This window comes from Carlito syrichta, unplaced genomic scaffold (genome assembly GCF_000164805.1).
Source record: "Carlito syrichta isolate Samal-C Ts95f unplaced genomic scaffold, Tarsius_syrichta-2.0.1 Scaffold305168, whole genome shotgun sequence".
In the NCBI taxonomy this organism is placed as follows: Eukaryota; Metazoa; Chordata; class Mammalia; order Primates; family Tarsiidae; genus Carlito; species Carlito syrichta.
The window spans coordinates 107173-129940 of NW_007249264.1; the positions used below are offsets into that span (position 1 = coordinate 107173).

The following is a 22768-nucleotide window of genomic DNA, read 5'->3' on the forward strand; positions in this document are numbered from 1 at the left end:
GGAAAAAAACCACTCTGAAATCACTTGAATCCTTGATCCTGCCATAGTGTTTTAAGGTTTTCAGGATATAGTTGTATTTTTCTCCAGGTCTAGGTGTCTACATGATTATAGAATGCATGTCTCTTGCTTCATGATGATGTTTAATATGCATGAAACACCTGATAAATGTTTATTTGCCAAAGACTCCCATATACCAGTTGAACCACAATAAACAATAGCCTATTTCACAGACTGAAACCAATAATTAGTTTTCTTGACCTATAGTTGAAAACAAAATTATCTTTTAACTAAATAGCATCAGCTTTAAAAATCCCTTTTTGGAGATGTTTTTATCCATTTAATGCCTTTTAATCTTCCATTTCCTATTACTCCAATTCGATTTCTCCTGCATACAAGGTAATGAGCAGAATGGCTGTGAATCCAGTTAACATTCCAGCATTCTCAATCATGAAGAAGGTGAAATCGGTTTTTCTTCCAGTTACTTTTTCTCTTAGCATATCATTCATCTCTGGAAACTAGAAGACAAATATATTGTTAGATAACTGTTGCCATCTTGTGGCAAAACATAAAACAGTCATTTAAAGGCACACTTCATAACACACATTCTTAATGTGGATTTGGTTCAATATCACAACAAAGCAAGCAACGACATAAAGCAAGTCACATGAACTTTTTGGTTTCCCAATGCATATAGAAGATATGTTTACACTATACTGTAGTCTACTAAGTGTGCAGTAGCACGATGTCTAAAAACTAATGTTCATACGTTAATTTAAAAACACTTTACTGCTAAAAATTGCTACCAATCATCCTATCCTTCAGCAAGTCATAATCTTTTTGTTGATGAAGGGTCTTGCCTCGATGTTGCTGGCTGCTCACTGAACAGGGTGGTAGTTGCTGAAGTCTGAAGTGGCTGTAGGAATTTATTAAAATAGACAACAATGAAGTTTGCTCTATCAATTGATTCTTCATTTCACAAAAGATTTATCTGTTGCATGCAATACTGTGTGAAAGTACTTTACCCACAGTAGAACTTCTTTGCAAACTGAAGGCAATCCTCTCAAGCCTTGTTAAAAGTTTATCAACTATGCTTATATAACATTCTAAATCCTTTGTTGTCATTTCAAAAATGTTCACAGCATCTTCACCAGGAGTAGAATCCATCTCAAGAAACCACTTTCCTTGCTCATCCATAAGAAGCAACCCTTCATCTGTAAAAGTTTTATCATGAGATTGAGCAATTAGTCCCATACAGGCTCCACTTCTAATTCTAGTTCTCACTGTTTTCATCACATCTGTTATTACTTCTTCCAGTGAAGCCTTGAACCCCTCAAAGTCATCCATAAGGATTGGAATCAACTTCTTCCTAACCCCTGTGCATGTTGATATTTTTACTTCTTCCCATGCATCACAAATAGTCTTAATGAGATCTAGAATGGTGAATCCTCTCCAGGTTTTTAATTTACTTTGCCCATATCCATCAGGAGAATCACAATGTATATCAGCTGTAGCCTTACAAAAATGTATTTCTTAAATTATAAGACTTGAAAATCAAAATAACTCTTTGATTCATGGGCTGCAAAATGGCTATTGTGCTAGTAGGCACAAAATAACAATAATTTCCTTGTACATCTCCATCAGAGCTCTTGGGTGACTAGTTGCACTGTCATTGAGTTGTGGTATTTTTAAAGGAATTTTTTTTTTCTTTCTGAGCAGTAGGTCCCGGTAGTGGACTTTAAATATTTAGTAAGTCATGCTGTAAACAGATGTGCTATCATCCAGGCTTTGTTATACCATTTCTAGAGCACAGAGTAAATTTAACATATCTCTTGAGGGCCCTAGGATTTTTGGTATGGTAAATGAGCATTGGCTTCAACTCAAAATTATTAGCCCCTAATAAGAAAAGCAGCTTGTCCTTTGAAGCTTTGACTGTTTCTCTCTAGCTATGAAAGTCCTAGATGAGCCGGGCTCGGTGGCTCAGCCTGTAATACCGTGCCTTTGGGAGGCTGAAGTGAGTGGATTGCCTGAGCCCGCGGGTTCGAGACCCGCCTGGGCAGCGAGACTTCATCTCTAAATAAAACAAAAAATCAGCCGGGCGTGGTAGCGCATGCCTGTAATTCTGGCTACTGGGAATGCTGAGGCGGAAGGATCGCCGGAGCCCAGCAGGTCGAGGGAGCGGTGGCCGGGAGCTGCCACTGCACTCCAGTCTGGGCGACAGAGTGAGACTCCAACTCAAAAAAAAAAAAAAGAAAATCCTAGATGGCGTGTTCTTCAAATAGAAGGCTGTTTCATCTATATTAAAAGTCTATTGTTGAGAATAGCCAACTTCATCAATGATCTTAGCTAAACCTTCTGGATAACCTGCTGCGGCTTCTCCATCAGCACTTGTTGCCTCACCTTGCACTTTTCTGTCATGGAGATGGTTTCTTTTCCTAAGCTTCATGAACCAACTGCTGCTGACTTTCAACTTTTCTTCTGCACCTTCCTTATTTTTCTCAGTCGTCATGGAATTTAAGAGAGGGGCTCGCTCTGCTTAAGGGAATATTGTGGGTAGTTTGATCTATCCCGATCACTCTAACTTTCTCCATTTTAGCAGTAAGCCTGTTTCACTTTCTTCTTATTCATGTGCTCATTGAAGTAACACTTTAAATTTCCTTCTAGAACTTTTCTTATACACTCACAACTCGGCTAACTGTTTGGCATATGAGGCCTAGCTTTCAGTCTATCTGGGATTTCAGTATGACTTCCTCACTAAGCTTAGTCATTTATAGTTTTTGATTTAAAGTGAGAGATGTGCAGCTCTTCCTTCCACATCAATGATTGGGGGACATTGTAGAGTTATTAATTGGCCTAATATCAATATTTTTGTAGCTCAGGGAATAGGGAGGGCTGAGGAGGAGGAAGATGAGGGAACGGCCAGTAGATGAAGCAGGCAGTACTCACACAGCATTTATTGATTATGTTTGCTGTCTCCTCTGCAATGCAGTTCATTGCGGCCTCAAAACACTTGTAACAGTAACTTTCTAGTGGGATTGACATAGTATCTTATGTATTTAAATTTGCATTTATGTGAGGATAGCAATATTGAGCACATTTTCAAGTGCCTATTGACCATTCATATGTCTGTTCATGTCTTTTGCCAACATTGTATTGAATTGTTCATCATTTTATTGTTGATTTGCAAGGTATTTTAAATTATTCTGTATATAAGGCCTTTGTAAAAAAAAAAAAAAGAAAAGAAAGACAGAAAAAATCACTGATTACAGATCTCTTTAACAGCTACAAAAATAACGAAAAAGGTTTGAAATACTTCAAGAATTGCCAAAATGTGACAGAGACAGGAAGGAAGCTCATGCTATCGGGAAAAGGGGGCTGGCAGACTTGGCACAGGGTTGACACAAACCTTCAATTTGCAAAACATGCAATATCCACAAAACTCAATAAAGCGATGTGCAATAAAATGATGTATGCCTGTAATAAATTTCTGAGAGGGGAGATATCATTTATGTTTAGATGATTAAAGGTCTTAATATAGATAGGTTTAAAGGAATATCTAGCCTTTTCAGGCATCGACAAGAGTAAAAGTACTGATAGTGTTCTTTTCCAATAGAGTCAGTCAGTGAGATGGAACTTACCTCATTTTATGTTTTCTCTTCACAATCTCTCTCTCTCTCTCTCTCTCTCTCTCTCTCTCTCTCTCTCTCTCTCTCTCTCAATTCTTTGCTCTCTGTGCTCCATCTACACCATTCTTTATCCTTAAAGAATATCCTCAATCTAACCGCTTTCCTTCCTCAAAATTTTCACACTTGCCATCACTTCTATCTGAACTCTTCTTGCCTCGATTTTCAGTGGACTGAATCCTTCAGGTTTCACCTTAAATCATACTTTCCTAAAACACTTCCCTTAGCTCCTCTTAATTTATACTAGATTCCTTTACTACTATCTCTCATTATACATAATGCTTTTCCTTTTATTTCACTGTATTTTTATTATTTGTAATTATTTAGTTATCAGGGTGGGGGATCGTTTGTTTCTTTAATTTCAGGGTCCCCTCTTTCCAGAAAGTTCTATGAATGCAAGAACTGTTTGCTCACTCTAAGGTCCCCAGTGCCAGACAGATTTTCAGGCCTGAAAACATATCAACAGTAGCTGATTACATAATTTTGTTAAAAATAACTATACATTTAATTCTTGATTTCTTCTATTTGTTCCCTTCTTGCTGTACCATCACAAAATTCTAAGGTTTTTAATAAATTATGCACTGCTCTAGGACTGAAGACTATATGAATCTCAGAAAGCAACTAGGACCCTAAGCATTTCACTTAAAATCTACCCTTTCTGAGCAGATAATAACTACTGAAAAGGCTACATAAGGAGATCTGTAAATGCTAGATTTTTAAAACATATTCTACATATTTGCTGTGGTGCATTCTACCAAAGCATCCCAGAGGTCTGCATATGTCTAACTTGAGATCATTGTTGCTGGGATAAAGTGGGTGGAAACTGAAACTATTCTGAGCAAAGTTGCTTTAAAATATATACACTATCATTTATTAGTATTATTCTTTTAAATTGAACAGCTCTAATAGATTATATTCTTATTTCAGAGGAAGGAGAAGGTCCCACTTAGAATAAAGACAGTGTGAAACATTAATTCAGTAAATGAAGATAGATTTCATTCTAGGAGATGCAATCTCTGTTCTTACAAGGGTCTGCAAAGAACAAAAGACAGAGCTAGCCAACTATAATTTGGAGCTAAGATGAAGGAAATTAAATTATTAAATTATACACACAATACATTCAGTTCCAAATGCAAAAATATTCCTTGATTTTCATACACTATCACGTTCTTATTTCTTAGAAAGTTAGCTGTCCATGATTCATTTTAAAATGCACAGGATATCCTCTCTCATATATATATATATATATATATATACACATTCACATGAGCACACATATGCACACATACACACACAGATATATATGAAGACATAGACACTGCATAGACATAAATATAAATATAAATACTTCCTGATCCAAGTAAATCTTGTCTAATTTTAATGTTACAAATTTTAGTAGACCAGTTTAAATTTAACCAAAAAAGAGGTGTTTAGAACATTTAAATAACAACATGCTATTTATTGTAACAAGTTATTCCTCCTCCAACTATGACATTCTAACAAAAGAGTGGAGAGACATACTATAATAAAAGACAATATTTACCAGCCACGAGGCAAAAGAACACCTAGGAAGGAATCTCCACTTCAGCAAAAACAAATCATTTTACCACCTATCAATAAGATCATAGATTAAGACTCAGTGAGGACCATTTTCCAATTACTATTAGTGTGCATTACTCATGAAGAATAATCTGTTAAAATGAGAATGTTTTGAATTACAACAAAAAGGTCTTCCACGCTATGAAATGCTACCCTTAGTCAATTCATAACCCAGATGTTCATTATAAAAAATGTTTTAAATTTCATTTTAAAATTTTAAATGAAAACAAATTTTGTAATTTCTTACCATATCTGCCAGAGAAATATAGAGGAACATGCCTCCAGCAAGTGCAAATATAATATTTGGAGCAAAATTGTTGCCCACCAAAATGCCAAAAGCCAACCCAACATAGCAGGAACAGGCAGAAAGGAAGTTGAATAACAAGGCTTGGCGAGTGCTCATCCCTGCATTGAGTAGGATCACAAAGTCCCCTAGAAGAAGAAAAAGGAAAAATCAAGTGAACAGGTTTTCTATTTTTAGATGAGATAAAAAATAATCATCAATGTCCAACAAGGGTTCCTTCATTTCAGCACATCAGCAGGGTTTTAAGAGTGTGTCCCCTGAAATGCCACATTCCACTGAAACCAAGGAGCAAATCGACTTTTACAATATGAACAGAGCCCCTTACCTAACTCATGAGGAAACTCCTCACACAAGATGGCTATAGAAGTGCTGAGTCCCTGAAGAAGAGACAAGGTGCAGGAAGCTCCAATAGCTAGACCATCGATGAAATTGTGGAGGGCATCACTGAGTGTTATCATCCAGGCAATTGTGCCTATTTCTGACAGTTTGGGTCCCTTCAAACAGGTACATGAACTTGACTCCTTTTTTCCATCCTAGCAGAAAAATCAACAACATGATAACTAACATTTCTTGAAAGTCTAAGAAATAAAGAGAGGTAAGAGATAGATTATGTCTTGGGAAAGACAAATTATTTCAACAGAAAGTCTTTCATAGCAGCTAAGAAACCCTAGTAATACAAAACAGAGCAAAGAAAACAGGGAAGAGAGATTAATCAATTGGCAAACCTTCAACAAGCCCCTACAAATATTTTACTTGAGTTTCCTCTTAAAATAACACTTTTGACTTGAACAAGTTCTTCCTACTGCCTTTCTAAAATGTAACAGATATTAACTGAAGAATCTGATGTATACACTTACATCAAAATAAAGAAAGTTATTCAAAGACTAAATTTAAAGTATTTTCCATGTTACAATTTGAAAATGAAATCCACAATTAAAGCATGATGACATCAGGAACATTTGTTCTAATTCTTCCTATGCCACTGTGAGCAAGTTATCACAGTCAGTTTCTTCAACTGTGAAATGAAGAGAATGTACTAACTTTATTTTCCAACAACTTGTATTTGCATATCCACTCTGTTCCAGGTATCATGTGGGAGTGTTTAGGCTATAACAATGTGGTCCCTACCAGCTCTAAATTTCTTTTTTTAATTTTTAGAGATAGGGCTTCACTCTGTCAACCAAGTTGGAGTACAGTGGCACAAATCCTCGGTCATCGCAGCCTTGACCTTCTGGGCTTTTGACTCTCCTGCTTCAGTCTCCCAAGTAGGTAGGACTACAGGGATGTGCTATCATGCTTGGCTAATTTTTTTTATAGTTTTAAATTTTTTGTAGAGATGAGATCTTGCTCTATTGTCCAAAGTGGTCTCAAACTACTGGCCTCAGGCAATCCTTCAGCCTTGGCCTCCCAAAATGTTGGGATTACAAGTTGAGTCACCACACATGGTCCAGCTCTAAATTTCTATCATTTTCTTAACAAATTTCACTAAATGTAATTGAAGCAGGCCTGCTTTTACACTAACATTTCTTTCCATTTTTGAACAATAATAAAAATAGAAAATCCTATGATAGACTCTCTGTGGGAATTTAGATTTCCATAAAATTAACAAAATTATACAAAATCAAATGACAAATATCATTAAAGCATTTTCCAGAAGTTGTAGAAAGATAAAACACAAACTCATGTTTAAGTAGGAAATCAGTTTGCAATTAACTGGAGAACATTTTATTCCTAATTCTCTTCCTCTCACCTCTACCTAAGAAGCGAATCAACATATTTATTGAACACCTGCAATTTGTAAAATACTGCTGAGTGCCTTGGAAAATATGCAGAAGTGGAAAACACAGTTTCTATCTTCAAGAGGTGTATTTACGTTGGAGAACAAGACATAAAGTATATGACTGACTTTAAAAAAAAAAGCACTATTGCCAGCGGAGAGGGCCTTCCTTCAGAGTAATCATCTAAAAGGTTTTACATTTACTCCAGCTACACTTTATTGCTTAAAACACTTTGGAGACCAATAATTTCAGAATTTACATTAGCTCTTGTAATACAGCTCTTCACTGTGTCCTTAGGGCAAACCTGTATCTTTAGAAATTTTGCTAGTTTATAGGCACAGCCAAAAGTCATTTGGAGCAAATAAAGTTTTAAATTAATATAGAAGGAGAGGGAACTGTTAATAGTAGTCATCGTGGTCATCATCACTGTCATCGTCATTGCTGATGTAGTTGTAGCAGAAATAGTAATAGCAACGGCGTATAGTATTTATAATGTACTAGGCACTGTTCTTAGCATTTCACATATTTAATACATTTAGAACAATTCTATGAAGCAAGTGTGACTGTTATCATTTTATTGTGGAAAAAATTTAAACACACAAAGTTTGGTGATTTGCCCAGAGATACAAAGGGGCATTTTTACTAACAGTGATTTACTACTCCAAACTTATAGGGTAGGGAGATGCTTGTCTGTAATAGGATCTGAAGGCCATTCACAAGAACTACTCCTCCTCTCAAAAAAGTATTCTAAACACTTGAAACAACATTAGAATAAGTGTCTAAATTATTTTTAGGAAGCAAATCTCCTCTGAATAAAAAGATTTCCATCTTGTCTTAAAAGGGATCTTAAGCTGGGCTCGGTGGCTCAGCCTGTAATCCCGCACTTTGGAAGGCTGAAGTGAGTGGATTGCCTGAGCCCGCAGGTTCGAGACTCGCTTGGGCAACTTGGTAAGACCTCACTTTACAATAAATCAAAAAAATTAGGCAGGCACAGTAGCGCATGCCTGTAGTTTCAGTTACTTGGAAGGCTGAGGCAGAAGGATTGCCGGAGCCCTGCTGGGTGGCTGGGGGCGTGCCACTGCCCTCCAATCTGGGAGACAGAGTGAGACTCCAACTCAAAAATAAAATAAAATAAAATAATAAAATATAATAAAATAAATCTTAGATGCACAACATCAAAAACAGTCATAATGTAGCATGGGTGAAATGGGTAGCATAGGTAAAAAATGTCCCAGAGCAGAAAGCAATTACTGCTGAAGGAGAAAAAAAGACAGTCCTGGGAAAAGCCATAAAAGAAGTGACCTGGGCTTTGCAAAACTTACTGCCAAGCTACACTTAATGAGACTATTTTGAATTGACGCAGTTGTTTTCATCTTGTAACTTGGTTTAATCACATATTTATAATTTCCTTATTTACTTGTGATGATTTAGGGAAAAGGCTACAAAACCGAGTCTTGACTACCTGATTTCACAGAAAGTCTATGTTCAAACATCTTTAATTCTGCAAAAGAAATTAATAAATCAGGCATGATTCCCTTACCTCTAAGTGCAGATATTATTGACTCTATTTACTATTCCTCATATCAGCTGTTGGAGCTTTTAAGTCCGAAATGACACTATTGGGTAGGGTACGAATTACACATTTTTGATTTGGAACAAAGTAAAGTAGGCAAACATTTCCAAAGACTTCTTTTGTTCTTCACCTGGAACTAAATCACTGAGCAGAGAGAACATTAAATTCAAGTTCCTCTAGTTAAGTCAGTGAATATTCTCGCTCCCTGTCTTTTTTTAAATTGTTGTTTGCTGTTGCTATTGTTTTTTGTGTATTTCCTTGTCTGACTTTTACCCTAAAGGCGAGGCTATTTTTATCCTCAGCCATGATGAGGCAACCTAATCCAATGAAAAGATCGTAAGTCTGAAATCCAGAACTGAGTTCTAGCTTAGCTCTGACAAGAATTACTGTGTAACCATCAGCAAGGTTTTTGACACTTCTCACCTTAGTTATTAATGGAAATGAAAGTCAAGCCAAGTGCAAAGCAATCAGAATGGCGGGGGGGGAAGTATCATGCACCAGAGTTATAAAAATAAAGGGGAGACTAGAATCTGAACAAAAATTGGAGGGGAGAAAACAAAAAAAAGTACTAATAAATTAAAACGGAGAAAGTAAGTGGGATCATTGCAGAATAGGAGGAAGTGGTTGGAAAGGAGGCATGTGGGAAGAGGGGAAGGACAAGCAGAGGGAAGAGTAGAATGAAAAGAGAGTAGGAGAAAGACAAGTACAAAGAAGAGGATGAGGAAGAGGAAGAAGGTGATGAGGAGGAGGACAAGGTGGAGCATGTGGAGGAGAAGGCAAAAGAAAACAAAAAGAACAATGAAGAGGATGAGGACAAGAAGGTGAGCAAAGATGAGTAAGAGAGGGAGGAGCAAAACGAGGAATAAAAGGAGGAAAAAGACAAGAAAGACAAAGAACAAAAAGGAGGAAGGCCAGGCATGATGGCTCACGTCTGTAGTCCCATCACTTTGGAAGGCCAAGGCGAGAAGATTGCCTGAGCCCAGAAGTTTGAGACCAACCTGGGCAACTTGGCAAGACCTCGTCTCTAGAAAAAAATCAAAAAATTAGCTAGGTGCAGTGGCACATGCCGTAGTTTCAGCTACTTGGAAAGCTGAGACTGAAGGATCACCTGAGCCCAGCAGGTAGAGGCTGCAGTGGTCATGAGTGTGCCAGTGCACTCCAACCTGAGTGACAGAGTAAGACTGACCAAAAAACAAAAAGAAAAACTACCCCCAAATCATTTTTCAGTAAAGGAAGTGAGACAATCGGCTCAAATCATAAAATCCATGGATCAAATCACTTGCCCCTTCATAGAAGCAATTCTTGGATTCCCCTGATGAGACTCAGCCAGGGTACAAGCCAAGAGATTACACCCTGAGGGATTAGAGTTCTGTCCATAAATTGTGAATTTTTGCCTTACATCAGCAGCCAAATGTGTAGTGCCATCTCTGCTGTAGAGAATGCATAGATTCAGGAACTAATGGATGTAGGTGAATATGACCATTCTTATTTTTATACCTAATAATCCACTTGAATTCTTACTTCTTCTCCTCAAAACCTTTGACTTTGTGGGCTTGAGGTCCTAATGTCCAAGAGAGTAATGCTTCCACCAGGAAACATGGTCATTTTCTGATTCATCGGGAATCTGAGGTTCTTTATGTCCCTAAACCAACAGGTAGATAAGGAAGTCATTAAACTGCCTAGAATCAAAGGAACCCGACTCTCTGCTACAGAATGAGGACAAGGACAATACATTGAACTCCAGGAGTTCAATGGGACCCGTCTTAGTACTCTTTTCCCCATAGTCCTGCTCAAAGAAGAACAGCAACACCAATATATGAAGAATATAAAATACTGGAGTCTAATACTTTAACTTCTGGTTGCAATGTTACAAAAAGAACACCACACAAGAGCAAGGCAGTTAATGAGAATTTGTACATTTCCTGTGTTGGGTGCATACATTTTCTTCACCCACGTGAAAAACAAAATAAAGGTTGTAGGTTGATAGGGAAAAAAGGGGTAGAATATTCCAGATAGCTTTCATTTCCCCCTCCAGATGCATTTCTACCCTTCATTTCCCAGTTCTCTGCCCTATAAAACCTATGTGCATGTACTCCATCAAGGAGTCCCCATTCCCCTGGCTTCCAGTTCGTTCCAGATAAAGAGCTCTAAAAAAATTGGAGGAATAAACATCAGAATATTTATTCCCTTGGCTCTCTCCTTGAGGGATATGATCAAGTTCTTTGGATTTTGTCCTATTTCATTTGTTGCTACAACCCTAGTGCTTAGATCAGAATCTGGCACATAGTAGGCCTCAGTAAATGTTTGTTAGATCAATGTTGAATCAATTAAATAAATGTGAGGGCAATAAGAAATCTGCTACCATTTTGCCAATAGAATTTAAAGTATACATTAATTAAATAGTTACAGCTGTCCTAATGGACTATCTACACCACTCTAAAAAGTTATCTGCTGTTGCTACAGATGAGGATGGAATTAATGCTCTGGTACATTCAGGAAACAGAATCTTCTTTCTTACCAAATGGCTGTATAATGTACTCAACAGCCCACACAACTTTCATTGTTACTGAGAAGTCTTAAAGGGAGTCAGGAAGTACCAGGAAGTTGGTTATGTGTTCATGTTAAAGTTGGATAAATCAGTTGCTAGGATCCTGAAAAGTACTGCTCCCAAAATGCAGGAATATCTGCATTGTTCAGCATCAACGTTTTCAGAACAATTCAAGTGAGGAAACAGGGGGTATGGTGGGAGCCATCTTCGTGTAGCAGCTGCCTATTGCACTTACCATTTAACATGAATTATGTCAAAAAAAGAACTGAAATATACAAGATCCCACTCAATGTACTCTATGTGACACACTGGCCCTGCAAAAAAAGAGGGAATGCTTCCTGTTGGCAGAGAAGATCTAGAAACACAGGCCTCTTAAGGCAAGGAGCTTAAGAAAAGTGATAGGAAACAAAGAATGATGTATGAGAAAAGGGACGGGACCCACAGGTAACAGCAGCCACCATAACAGACTACAGTGGGGATACAAAGGAACAGGCAAGCTGCCAGCAGAGAAGTGAGCAACACAGAGACAGAAATAAAAAGCCTTTCTCTGTAAGGAGTAACCAGCATTCTGGTGTATATTTCAATCGTTCAGAAAAACAGGAGTCATCTCTATTCTGCATATGAAAAGTGAGGGGTGGAATCCACACAGGGGATAAGGGTACTAGGACTGCATTCTCACTTAAAGCTGTCACCATGCCACTCTGAAGATTAACTGAACAGTTTAAGAAAGGAATCACTGGGCATGAAAAGTGCAAGATACATTACTAGAACACAAAAGGTATAATGACAATATGAGTTGTAATACCACAGCCTCCTGTAACATTCTCACTCATGACATTCCTGCTACTATTCTGTGTACTTTGCCCCATCAAATCATTTAACTTTCACAACAACCCTAGGTGGATATGACCTCCATTTTACAAATGAAGACACTGAGGTATACAGAGGTTAAGAAACTTGACCAAAGTCATCCCTCTGGAAAGGAGCAGAGACAAGATTTGAACCTTTATGCCAAAGAAGCTTAGACTGTGAGCTCTAAGAGATGCAGGATTTTATTTTCTGTGTTGTTCACTCCTGTTTATCCAGATTCTAGCACTGTAGGCACTCAGTGAATATTTGTTGACTGACCAAATAAAGGTGTAATTGTAGGATAAGTAGCATATATTTTCTTTCATGACAAATTTGCAAATTATTGTCCCATAAAGCATCAATTCCAATCTTTCCAAAGAATAAACACATGGACAGTTGCACACAATGTGGAAAGAGTATGCATTTAAAAATACTCATTAATAGATTCCAGAATGATTCATCAATATAATGTAAAACTTTATACAGGAATGTTGTTAATGTTTTTTTGTTTGTTTGTTTTCCTTCTCTTAGTGACTGAAAGTTGAAGAGCTAGATCAAAATCTCATGGCAGGACAAGGATTTATTTATTTTTTTTATTTTTCAGTCAAGTGTTTAGTATTTGTCAGGTGTTCAATAAATGTTTCCTTTAAATAAACAGGGGGTTGTTTTGCTGAGCTAAATGGAGAAGTAAAATCACATTCCGGACAATAGATCTCAGAGGCTTCCAGCAATCAAGCAAAAGATTTTTTTCCCGGCAGCCATCTTGCATCTAACTTTTGAAAATTTGTACGTTTTCAAAAGATTGTTTGGAGAGAGAGGGTACAAGCATAAAGAATAACAGCAACAAAGGCAACTAACCTGATGAATGCTTATTACTTGCAAGGTACTCTCTTAAACACCTGAGATGAGTGCGCCTATCAACCTCATTACAGATTTAAATGAAGATATTAGAAATCAGGTCTTAGGCCGGGCTCTGTGGTTCAGCCCATAATCCCAACACTTTGGGAGCTCAAGGTGAGTGGTTGCCTGAGCCCGCGGGTTCGAAACCAGCCTGGGCAACTTGGCAAGACCTCATCTCTACAAGAAATCAAAAATTAGCTGGGAGTGGTAACGCATACCTGTAGTTCTGGCTACTTGGAAGGCTGAGACGGAAAGATCACTGGAGCCCAGCAGGTCAATGCTGGGGTGGCCATGAGTGTGCCACTGTACTCCAGCCTGAGTGACAGAGTAAGACTCCAACTCAATAAAAAAAGAAAAGAAATCAGGACTTGACCAAAACCATACCACTAGAAAATAGGAGGGCCAGGACTTGAACCCTATTTGACTCCTAAGCCCACTCAACAGAAGGCCAAGATACCACTCAAGAAAATAAAGTTTTTCAGATAAGACATGTCTGAGTTCTATAATTCATTGCCATAATAATGGATTATCTTATTGCTACTTGCCAACCTCTGTCCGGGAAGGTGTCAGTGATTCAAGTACCTCTGAGTTTGAGTAGAATACACTAAGCTGATGTTCTGAGGTGTTCTGAGGATTGCTAACCCTTCACATACACATAAATAGTACCTCAAATCATTGAGAAGAAAAAACACCGTTCTTGAGCTTTCAAATCCACCAAACATAATCTGTTGTTTGCAGATTGCAAGCATGGATGGAAAAATACAGCTGCCTTCTTGACTGGTCCTTTCTGAGTTTGTTACATTTAATAAAATGCAATTTTGAAACCAAAGGCTTATTTAGAATATCACTACTATTTAAATGTTAGAACACAGGAATCTTGCTTTGAAGAGGGATTTCTATCTATAATTTTCTCCAATTTCATTTTATACCTGCATCCACCGTGCTCAAGGTACCATGACCAACTTTCTGTTCCTGAAACCCACTCTTTCCCGCCCTAGAGACTTTTCACTGGGGATTTCCTCAGTCCTAACATTCTGCTCCTTGATATTCACATGGATAGCTCCTTCTTACAATTCAGATTTCAGCTCAAATATATTCTCCTTAAATAGGTCATAACATAATGACCCAGACATTATCACATCACCACACTTTAATTTTCTGCATGACATTTTTAAAAGTTTTTACTTTTATCTGTATAAATGTATGGGGTACAAGTGCAATTTTGTTACATGTATAGATTGCATAGTGGTGATGTTAGGGCTTTTAGGGCATCCAATACCCAAATAATAGGAAAATGGCTTGTGAATAACTTGGGTTACAGATTGAAGATAATTTACTTCCTGAGCTTCCAGAACTACAAAGAAAGAGTTCTCTGTGAGCAGAAGATAAGTAACATGATGAACCAAAAGTTGAATTCTTGATACCTACTAAGGCCTGAACTTGAACCCAGTTCTACATTTGAAATTTGCTGTTTAAATTTACATTGTACCCATTAAGTAATTTCTCATCACCTTCCTTCTTGTGAGACTCCAGTGTCTATCATTTCACACTCTGTATCCATGTGTACACATTATTCGGTTCCCACTTATAAGTGCCTGTACAGCAATTTGAAACCCTATGAGTTGGATTGTGTGTCCCACTGGAACAAACTACAGTGCCAAAGAGCAGGAATATTTTCAGTCTAGTTTGCCATGGCATCTCCAGGGTGTAGAACACAGCCTGCCAGTGATCACTGGATACATGATCAGTGAATGAATGATGGAATGAATGACTGAATACTGTCTTCTTGACTTTTAATATAGCTTCACTGATTTAATGTATGGACCAGGATGCTATTCAGAACATGAAATGTTACCACAAAAGTAGCCTGAAATATCATGGAGGCCCAATTTAAGGTTATCATTATTTTTTAATATAAAAGTTGCATAATTCTGGAATCTTGATCAAAGTTCCAAACACTATAAAAAATACAGAGGAAAATAAAGACTTTGTGCAAAAATGGTGTCTGCCCAATAAAGGATTTTTGCAATTCTACTTTCTAAATGCAAAGCAATCTCGAGATTTGGGTATTTATTTACAGCATGGAAAACTATTAATGATGATTAACCCATCACTTATTTTTTCCAATATGTATTTTATTATCTAGTGATAAAGGAGCATGAACTAGAAAGCATAAGACCAGAGACCTGAATGGTTTATTCAGCCTTCAAAAGTGATCTTTATTGGTGCTTTCTCTACTAAATATTTCTGACTTTTATCCATCTTCAGTGAGTTGCTATAAAGGTTCGATAAAATCATTTTCATTAAGCTCTTTGATATTCCTAATTAAGCCGGGCTTGGTGGGTCAGCCTGTAATCCCGCGCCTTTGGGAGACTGAGGTGAGTGGATTGCCTGAGCCCGCGGGTTCGAGACCCGCCTGGGCAACTTGGCAAGACCTCATATCTACAATAAATAAAAAATTAGCTGGGCATGGCAGCGCGCACCTGTAGTTCCAGCTACTTGGAAGGCTGAGGCGGAAGGATCGCCAGAGCCCAGCAGGCAAGGCTGCAGTGGCTGGGAGTGGCCACTGCACTCCAGTCTGGGCGACAGAGTGAGACTCCAACTCAAAAAAAAAAAAAAAAGATATTCCTAAGTAGAAGAAGATCCAGTAATACAAATCTGTTCATTTTTTACTTTTACTTTTATGATACCTGATAACAGAAATAAAAGGCAACAATATCCCAAACACTTCAAAAAATAATTGGGCTCACACATTGGTCTTTCCTTTCTGCTTATTAGAACTCAAAACTTATAATACTTCTGAATAAATTGAGCCCCTAATTGGCATGGAGAGCAAAGTTAAAGGCAGGAGAAAGTCACCACTTAATTAAAATAAATGAGAAGTTATTAACTTAATTGGATTGAGATCCTCAGAACAGGACTGAAATCTCTATCCAAAAGGCAGACATACAGTAAAATCAAATGACCTGACTCTAACCTGAAGATGCTTTTATTAAGAGTGAGTACTTAAATTGGTCTTTAAACATCTTTAATTCTTTTTTATTCACTAAGATTATCAGTGAACTATTAATAGTTATAAAAGTGAAATTTGCTATCTGGACATTTGCCTCAGATATAAAACTGAATGGATATGATTATAGAGGCAAATGAATATCTGCAGGGGTATGTGTGTGTGTGAGAGAGAGAGAGAGAGAGAGAGAGAGGCAGAGACAGAGAGAGAGAGAAACAAAGAAAAAGACAGAGAGAGAGAATTTGTTAACATTCTACTACATAATGTAATAAACTCAAAAAGTAATTTGACAAGAACACACTTCATTTGTAGGGTGCTTTAGTTTCGTGAGCTTTCTAATGTGGAATCCTTATTTTAAAGGATAAACATAACATGAAGTAATAAAATATAGAATAAATTCTGCCTTCCCAATTGCTTCTTCATGGGAGATGGATTTTATTTATTACAACAAAACATCTCATGCTTAGTCAAACTTTTCGTCATGCAATCCACTGAGTAAAGGTTACTCACCAGGTCTTGATTCAGTGTTCCCAAACTGCAGAAAGTAGCATGTAAAGAGCAGAGCACACTATAAGTACTTTCAAATGAGCAAATAGCATAAGCCAAAGAAAAGAAAGGGCCTGTTTTGGCAAATTCAATAGTTATGAATGAAATGGACATCCTGTATAATGCATTTTTAAATGACTTCAAAAATCTGATGCTAAAGATCGACCAACAATAGAATATGTATTATTTAAATATGCCATTGCTGGCCAGGCTCGGTGGCGGCTCAGCCTGTCATCCCAGCACTTTGGGAGGCTGAAGAGAGTGGATTGCCTGAAACCTGAGGGTTCAATACCAGCCCAGGCAACTTGGTGAGACCTTGTCTCTGCAATAACTAGAAAATTAGCTGGGCGTGGTAGCGAGCGCCTGAAGTTCCTGCTATTTGGAAGGCTGAGGCGGAAGGATCGCCGGAGCCCAGCAGGTTGAGGTTGCGGTGGCCAAGAGCGTGCCACTGCACTCTAGCCTGAGCAACGGAATGAGACCCTGACTCAAATAAATAAATAAGCCATTGCTTATACTGGTTTACAACTGGGACTTCTACACAGTAGAAGTAAGCAACTCTTTCTGGTGACCAGAATAATTATTTGAGCCCCTTTGTTTTTTTCCTTTTTCTTTTTTCTTTTTATTTTAAAGATGTGGGGTACAATTCAGGATCAGGTAAACAAGTGGTCATCGTACAGGTAAAATTTGGGCCTCCCTTTGGTCCCCACTTCACCTGGTTTGAGATCAGGTACCTTATTGATGTTATGTGACCCCCTCTCCCTGCCAGTTTCTGGCTACTGCCAGAAAAAATGTATTGGCATTCATTATTAACTTTTCTTTTTTATCAGTCAGCACACAAAACAAAACACAGCAATTCTTCATTATACTAATGGGGGAAAAATTGACTTGACATCAAGCCTAATTGAATAAAACCTTATTAATTCTTCTAAATAGGGGTAAGTCCTGCTTGATTAGTGAAAGCAATTTAGTATAGAACATGTTTAGATAAATGCACATTTATTGCTTTCCAGAACTTATGCTAACAAACTGGGTTCCAGCAGCAAGCACAAGGTATGGTTGAGATTCTTAAAACCAGCCATGGTTTGTGGATGAAATTAACACAGCATAACAAATATATAATAATAACTTGGTATTTTTCTAGATCATTTAAATACTTTAGGTGCTATCTCACCAAAAAATTGTTTCAAAAGCCATTTTTGTAGATGCTGCAAAGCCCATAAGCAAAATAGACCAAGTCATAATGGATAAGGTATGACAGATTGGTAATCAAAATTAATGAGGTTTCACTATGCAGGCAATCCTCAGTTCACTACAAGTTGTATTACAAAAGCACATTTGTTAAGTTAATTGTTAGAAATCAGAACTTATTAGAGCAATATTCTCGTCAGAAAGTTAGTATAGTATATATGGAGCAGAGGCCTGGGATGCAAGACCTCAGGAGGGGATCTCAGCATAGTTTTGCTACATGAATATCTGTGCAAACTTAAGGAAGTTACTTAATTGAGTGTTAACTTACTCATCTGTAAGGAGATTTAATATATATTTCACAGTGCTGTTGTAGGAATTAATCAAAACAATAGCCAAAAGGCAACCACAGGGCCCTCAACTCTTCTTATCCCTAGGCATCTATGTACTTTTTACTTTAGAGAGCATTGGCTGACAAGTCATAGAAGAACTTCAGTGAGTTCATGAACCCCTTTAAATTGTATGCAAAATTTAGTAGGTCTGTATATTTGTCTGCAGCTAGAGCTAACTGGCTTCAACAAACAGCTTTCTAAGGGAATGATAAAGGACCACTGGATTATAAAGACACTTTCTTAAATTTTTCTAAATTAGGAAAGGCCAAATGATTAAAAATAATAGTTGAAAGTGTCCTGGGCACCAAGGTTAATGTTCTTCCCAATTGTATTAACCTAGTAACCTTCTATGCATATCTCAAGATGAATGCAAGCACCATTTTATCAGGAAAGCAACCACATCCCACCCTCATGTGTGCTACATCTCCCTCAGCACAGTAACTTGTGTATACTTCTACTGTATAACTTATCACAATCTATGATTACTATTTGTACATGTCAATAAGCTCCTTTAAAGAATAACAAATATTTTTTTAAAGAATAACAAATACACGGTAGATGTTCAAAATGTTATTGTCAAGCAATAAAAATTTTTTTCACAAAAATGAATTTATATTTTTTGTTTGTTTGTTTTTGAATTGGGGTCTCACTTTGTTGCCCAAGCTGGAGTGTAGTGGCATGACCACAAAGATCATGGTAGCCTTGATCTTCTGAGCTTAGGTAAGTCTTCCACCTCAGCATCTTTAGTGACTGGAACTGTAGATAGGTGCCACAACACTCTATTTTTTTTATTTTTGTGTGAAGACAGGGTTTTACTATGTTGCCCAGGCTGGTCTCAAACTCACGGACTTAAGCAATCTAACCACCATGGCCTCCCAAAATGCTGAGATTGTAGGCATGAGCCACTGCTCTTGGCCCTGTGCTTGGATTTTATTTAAAGCAGTCATTTTAATTTATGAGAAGCATGCAAATCAGGAAGCAAATTCACTTTGTTAAAAGAACTTTGAATGTGACAAGGTTAAGTTCAAAACTAACGTTAAACCTCTGTGAAACTCCGTTTTCTCATCTGTAAAATGGGGATAATCACACCTACAAAGTGTACATAATTAATATATGTAAACTATCGAGTATATTCCCTGCACATGATAGGAACCACCACCATCACACCACCAACTACCACCATTATTGTCATTGCTATTAGTTATTCAGGAGTGACAAGTATAGGCATACCTCTTTTTCTTGCATTTCACTTTATTGTGCTTTGCAGATATTGAGGCATTTACAATTGAATGTCAGTGGCAACCCTGCATTCAGTAAATCTATCGGTGCCATTTTTCCAACAGCATGTGCTCATTTCATATTTCTGTTACATTTTGGTAATTCTCACAATATTTCAAACTTTTTCCTTTTTTTTATATCTGTTATGGTGACTGTGATCAGTGTTGTTGATGTTTCTATTGTAATTGTTTTGGGGCACTATGACCCTGCCCATATAAGATGGAAAACTCGAGTGATAAGTGTTGTCTGTGTTCTGACTGCTTAGATCATTGATGGAGGCGGCTACACTCAACAATAGATTTTATTTTGTTGTTGGACTCTCCATCGTCCTGGCTGGAGTGCAGTGGCATGCTCATGGCCACTCCAGCGATGACCCATTGGGTTCAGGCGATCCTTCCACCTCAGCCTTCCAAGTAGCCGAAAATACAGACATGTGCTAATTTTTGTTTTATTTATCGTAGAGATGAGGTATAGCCAAGTTGCCCAGCCTGTTCTCAAATCCATGGGCTCATGCAATCCCCTCACAAGCTTGAGCCACTGTGCCTGGCCAACAATAGATTTTTAATGTAGTTGAATCAGCCTTCTATTGGAAGAAGATGTCATCTAGGACTTTTCACAGCTAGAGAACAAAAGTCAATGCCTGTCTTCAAAGCTTCAAAGGACAGGCTGACTCTCTTACTAGGGGCTAATATAGCTGTTAATTTTAAGTTAAAGCCAATGCTCACTTACCATACCAAAAATCCACAGGCCTTTAAGATATATGCTAAATCTACTCTGCCTGTGCTCTAGAAATGAACAACAAAGTCTGGATGATAGCACATCTGTTTACAGCATGGTTTACTGAATATCTTAAGCCTACTGTTGGGACCTACTGTTCAGGAGAAAAAAGAAATTCCTTTCAAAATATTACTGCTCATTGACAATGCAACTAGTCACCCAAGCGCTCTGATGGAGATGTACAAGAAGATTAATGTTGACATGCCTGGTAACACAATATCCATTCTGCAACCCATGGATCAAAGAGTCATGTTGTCTTTCAAGTCTTTATTTAAGAAATACATTTTGTAGCCTGTAATTCCATGCTTCGGGAGGCTGAGGTGAGTGGATTGCCTGAGCCCGCAGGTTCGAGACCCGCCTGGGCAACTTGGCGAGACCTCATCTCTACAATAAATAAAAAAAAAATCAACCGGGCGTGGTAGCGCATGCCTGTAATTCTGGCTACTCGGAAGGCTGAGGCAGAAGGATCGCCGGAGCCCAGCAGGTCGAGGCCACTGCTCCCAGTCACTGCACTACTCAAAAAAAAAAAAAATACATTTTGTAAGGCTATAGCTACCATAGATAATGATTCCCCTGACTGATATGGCAAAGTAAATTGAGAACCTTCTGGATGCCATTAAGAACATTTGTGATACATGGGAGGAAGTCAAAATATCAACATGAACAGGAGTTTAGAAGTTAATTCCAACCTTAATGGATAACTTTGAGGGGTTCAAGACTTCAGTGGAAGAAGTAATTTTAGAAGTGGAAGAAGCAGAAAGAAAACTAGAATTGGAAGTGGAGCCTGAAGATGGGACTGAGTTGCTGAAGTCTCATGATAAAACATGAACAGATGAGGAGTTGCTTCTTATGGATGAGCAAGGAAAGTGATTTCTTGAGATGAAATCTATTCTTGGTGAAGATGCTGTGAACGTTGTTAAGACAACAAATAATTTAGAATATTTTGGCCAGGCACAGTGGTTCATTCCTGTAATCCTAGTACTTTGGTGGGCTGAAATGGGAGGATCCCTTGAGGTCAGAAGTTCAAGAATATTACGTAAACTGAGTTGACAAAGCAGTGGCAGGGTTGGAAAGAATTGTCTCCAATTTGGAAATAAGTTCTACTGTGGGTTAACTTTTATGAGACTGCATCGCATGGTACAGAGAAATCTTTTGTGAGAGAAAGAATCAACTTATGTGGTAAACTTCATTGCTGTCATAGTTTAAGAAATTTCTACAGCCACTTCAACCTTTAGCAACCACCATCCTGATCAGGCAGTAGCCATCAACATCAAGGTAAGATCTTTCACTAGCAAATCGGTAGTGGATTGGTAGCAAATTTTAACAAAGAATTTTTTTTTTAAGTTGGAGTCTCACTCTGTCACCCAGAGTGACAATGTTTTTTTTTTAGACAATGTTTTTTAGACATAATGCCACTGTCTAAATAAACTTAATAAACCATAGTATAGTGTAAACATATCATTTATATGCACTGGGATACCAAAAAATCCATGCTGATTGCTTTATTGTAATATTTGCTTTATTGCAATGGAACCCAACCCATACTATCTCCACGGTATGCCTACAATACAATTATTGTAGGCATACCGTGTAATCCCAGCACTTTGGGAGGCAGAATCAAGAGGACTGCCTGAGCCCAAGGGTTCGAAGCCAGCCTAGGCAACTTGGTGAGACCTCATCTCTACAATAAATTAAAAATTAGCCAGGTGTGGTAGTGCACACCTGTGTTTCCAGCTGCTTGGAAGCCTGAGGTGAAAGAATCGCCTGAGTCCAGCAGGTCAAGACAGCAGTGGTCATTGAGTATGCCACTGCACTCCACCCTGGTTGACAGAGTGACTCCAACTCAAAAAAATTTTTTTAAAAAAGGCTGGGCTCAATGGCTCAGCCTGTAATCCCAGCACTTTGGGAGGCCAAGGCAAGTGGATTGCCTGAGTCCGCGGGTTCAAGACCCACCCGGGCAACTTGGTGAGACCTCATCTATACTGTGGTTTATTGTAGAGACCTCATCTCTACAATAAATCAAAAATTAGCCCAGCGTGGTAGCACGTGCCTATAGTTCTATCTACTTGGAAGGCTGAGGCAGAAGGTTGCCAGAGCCCAGCAGGTCGAGGCTGCAGTGGCCAGGAGCGTGCCACTACACTCCAGTGGCAACAGAGTGAGACTCCAACTCAAAAAAAATTTTTTTTAAGGTAAAAAAATTAATTAACATTCTTATTAGTGGATTGCTTTTCCTGAAACTGACTATGGTTCAGAGAAAATCTGGGTGGGGACAGGCTTCCAGGAGATAAAGTACACAATGATGTTTCTGGAACGTCATACAAAGAAGCAAGTTACTCTCATGTGTGACCA

The 22768-nt window shown here is 38.1% G+C and overlaps 1 protein-coding gene across 1 annotated transcript in view; it reads right to left on the bottom strand.

Annotated features, from left to right (window-relative positions):
• Positions 1–312: 312 nt before the first annotated feature.
• The window catches only part of SLC39A8 (solute carrier family 39 member 8), a gene marked incomplete at its 5' end in the record, with an annotated part of 76099 nt that continues 53643 nt past the window's right edge, over positions 313–22768 (bottom strand). The window contains 3 exons of the mRNA XM_008061255.2: positions 313–515; positions 5527–5711; positions 5909–6116. Coding sequence (XP_008059446.2) covers positions 366–515; positions 5527–5711; positions 5909–6116 — 543 coding nt within the window. The remainder of the gene's footprint in view (positions 516–5526; positions 5712–5908; positions 6117–22768) is intronic.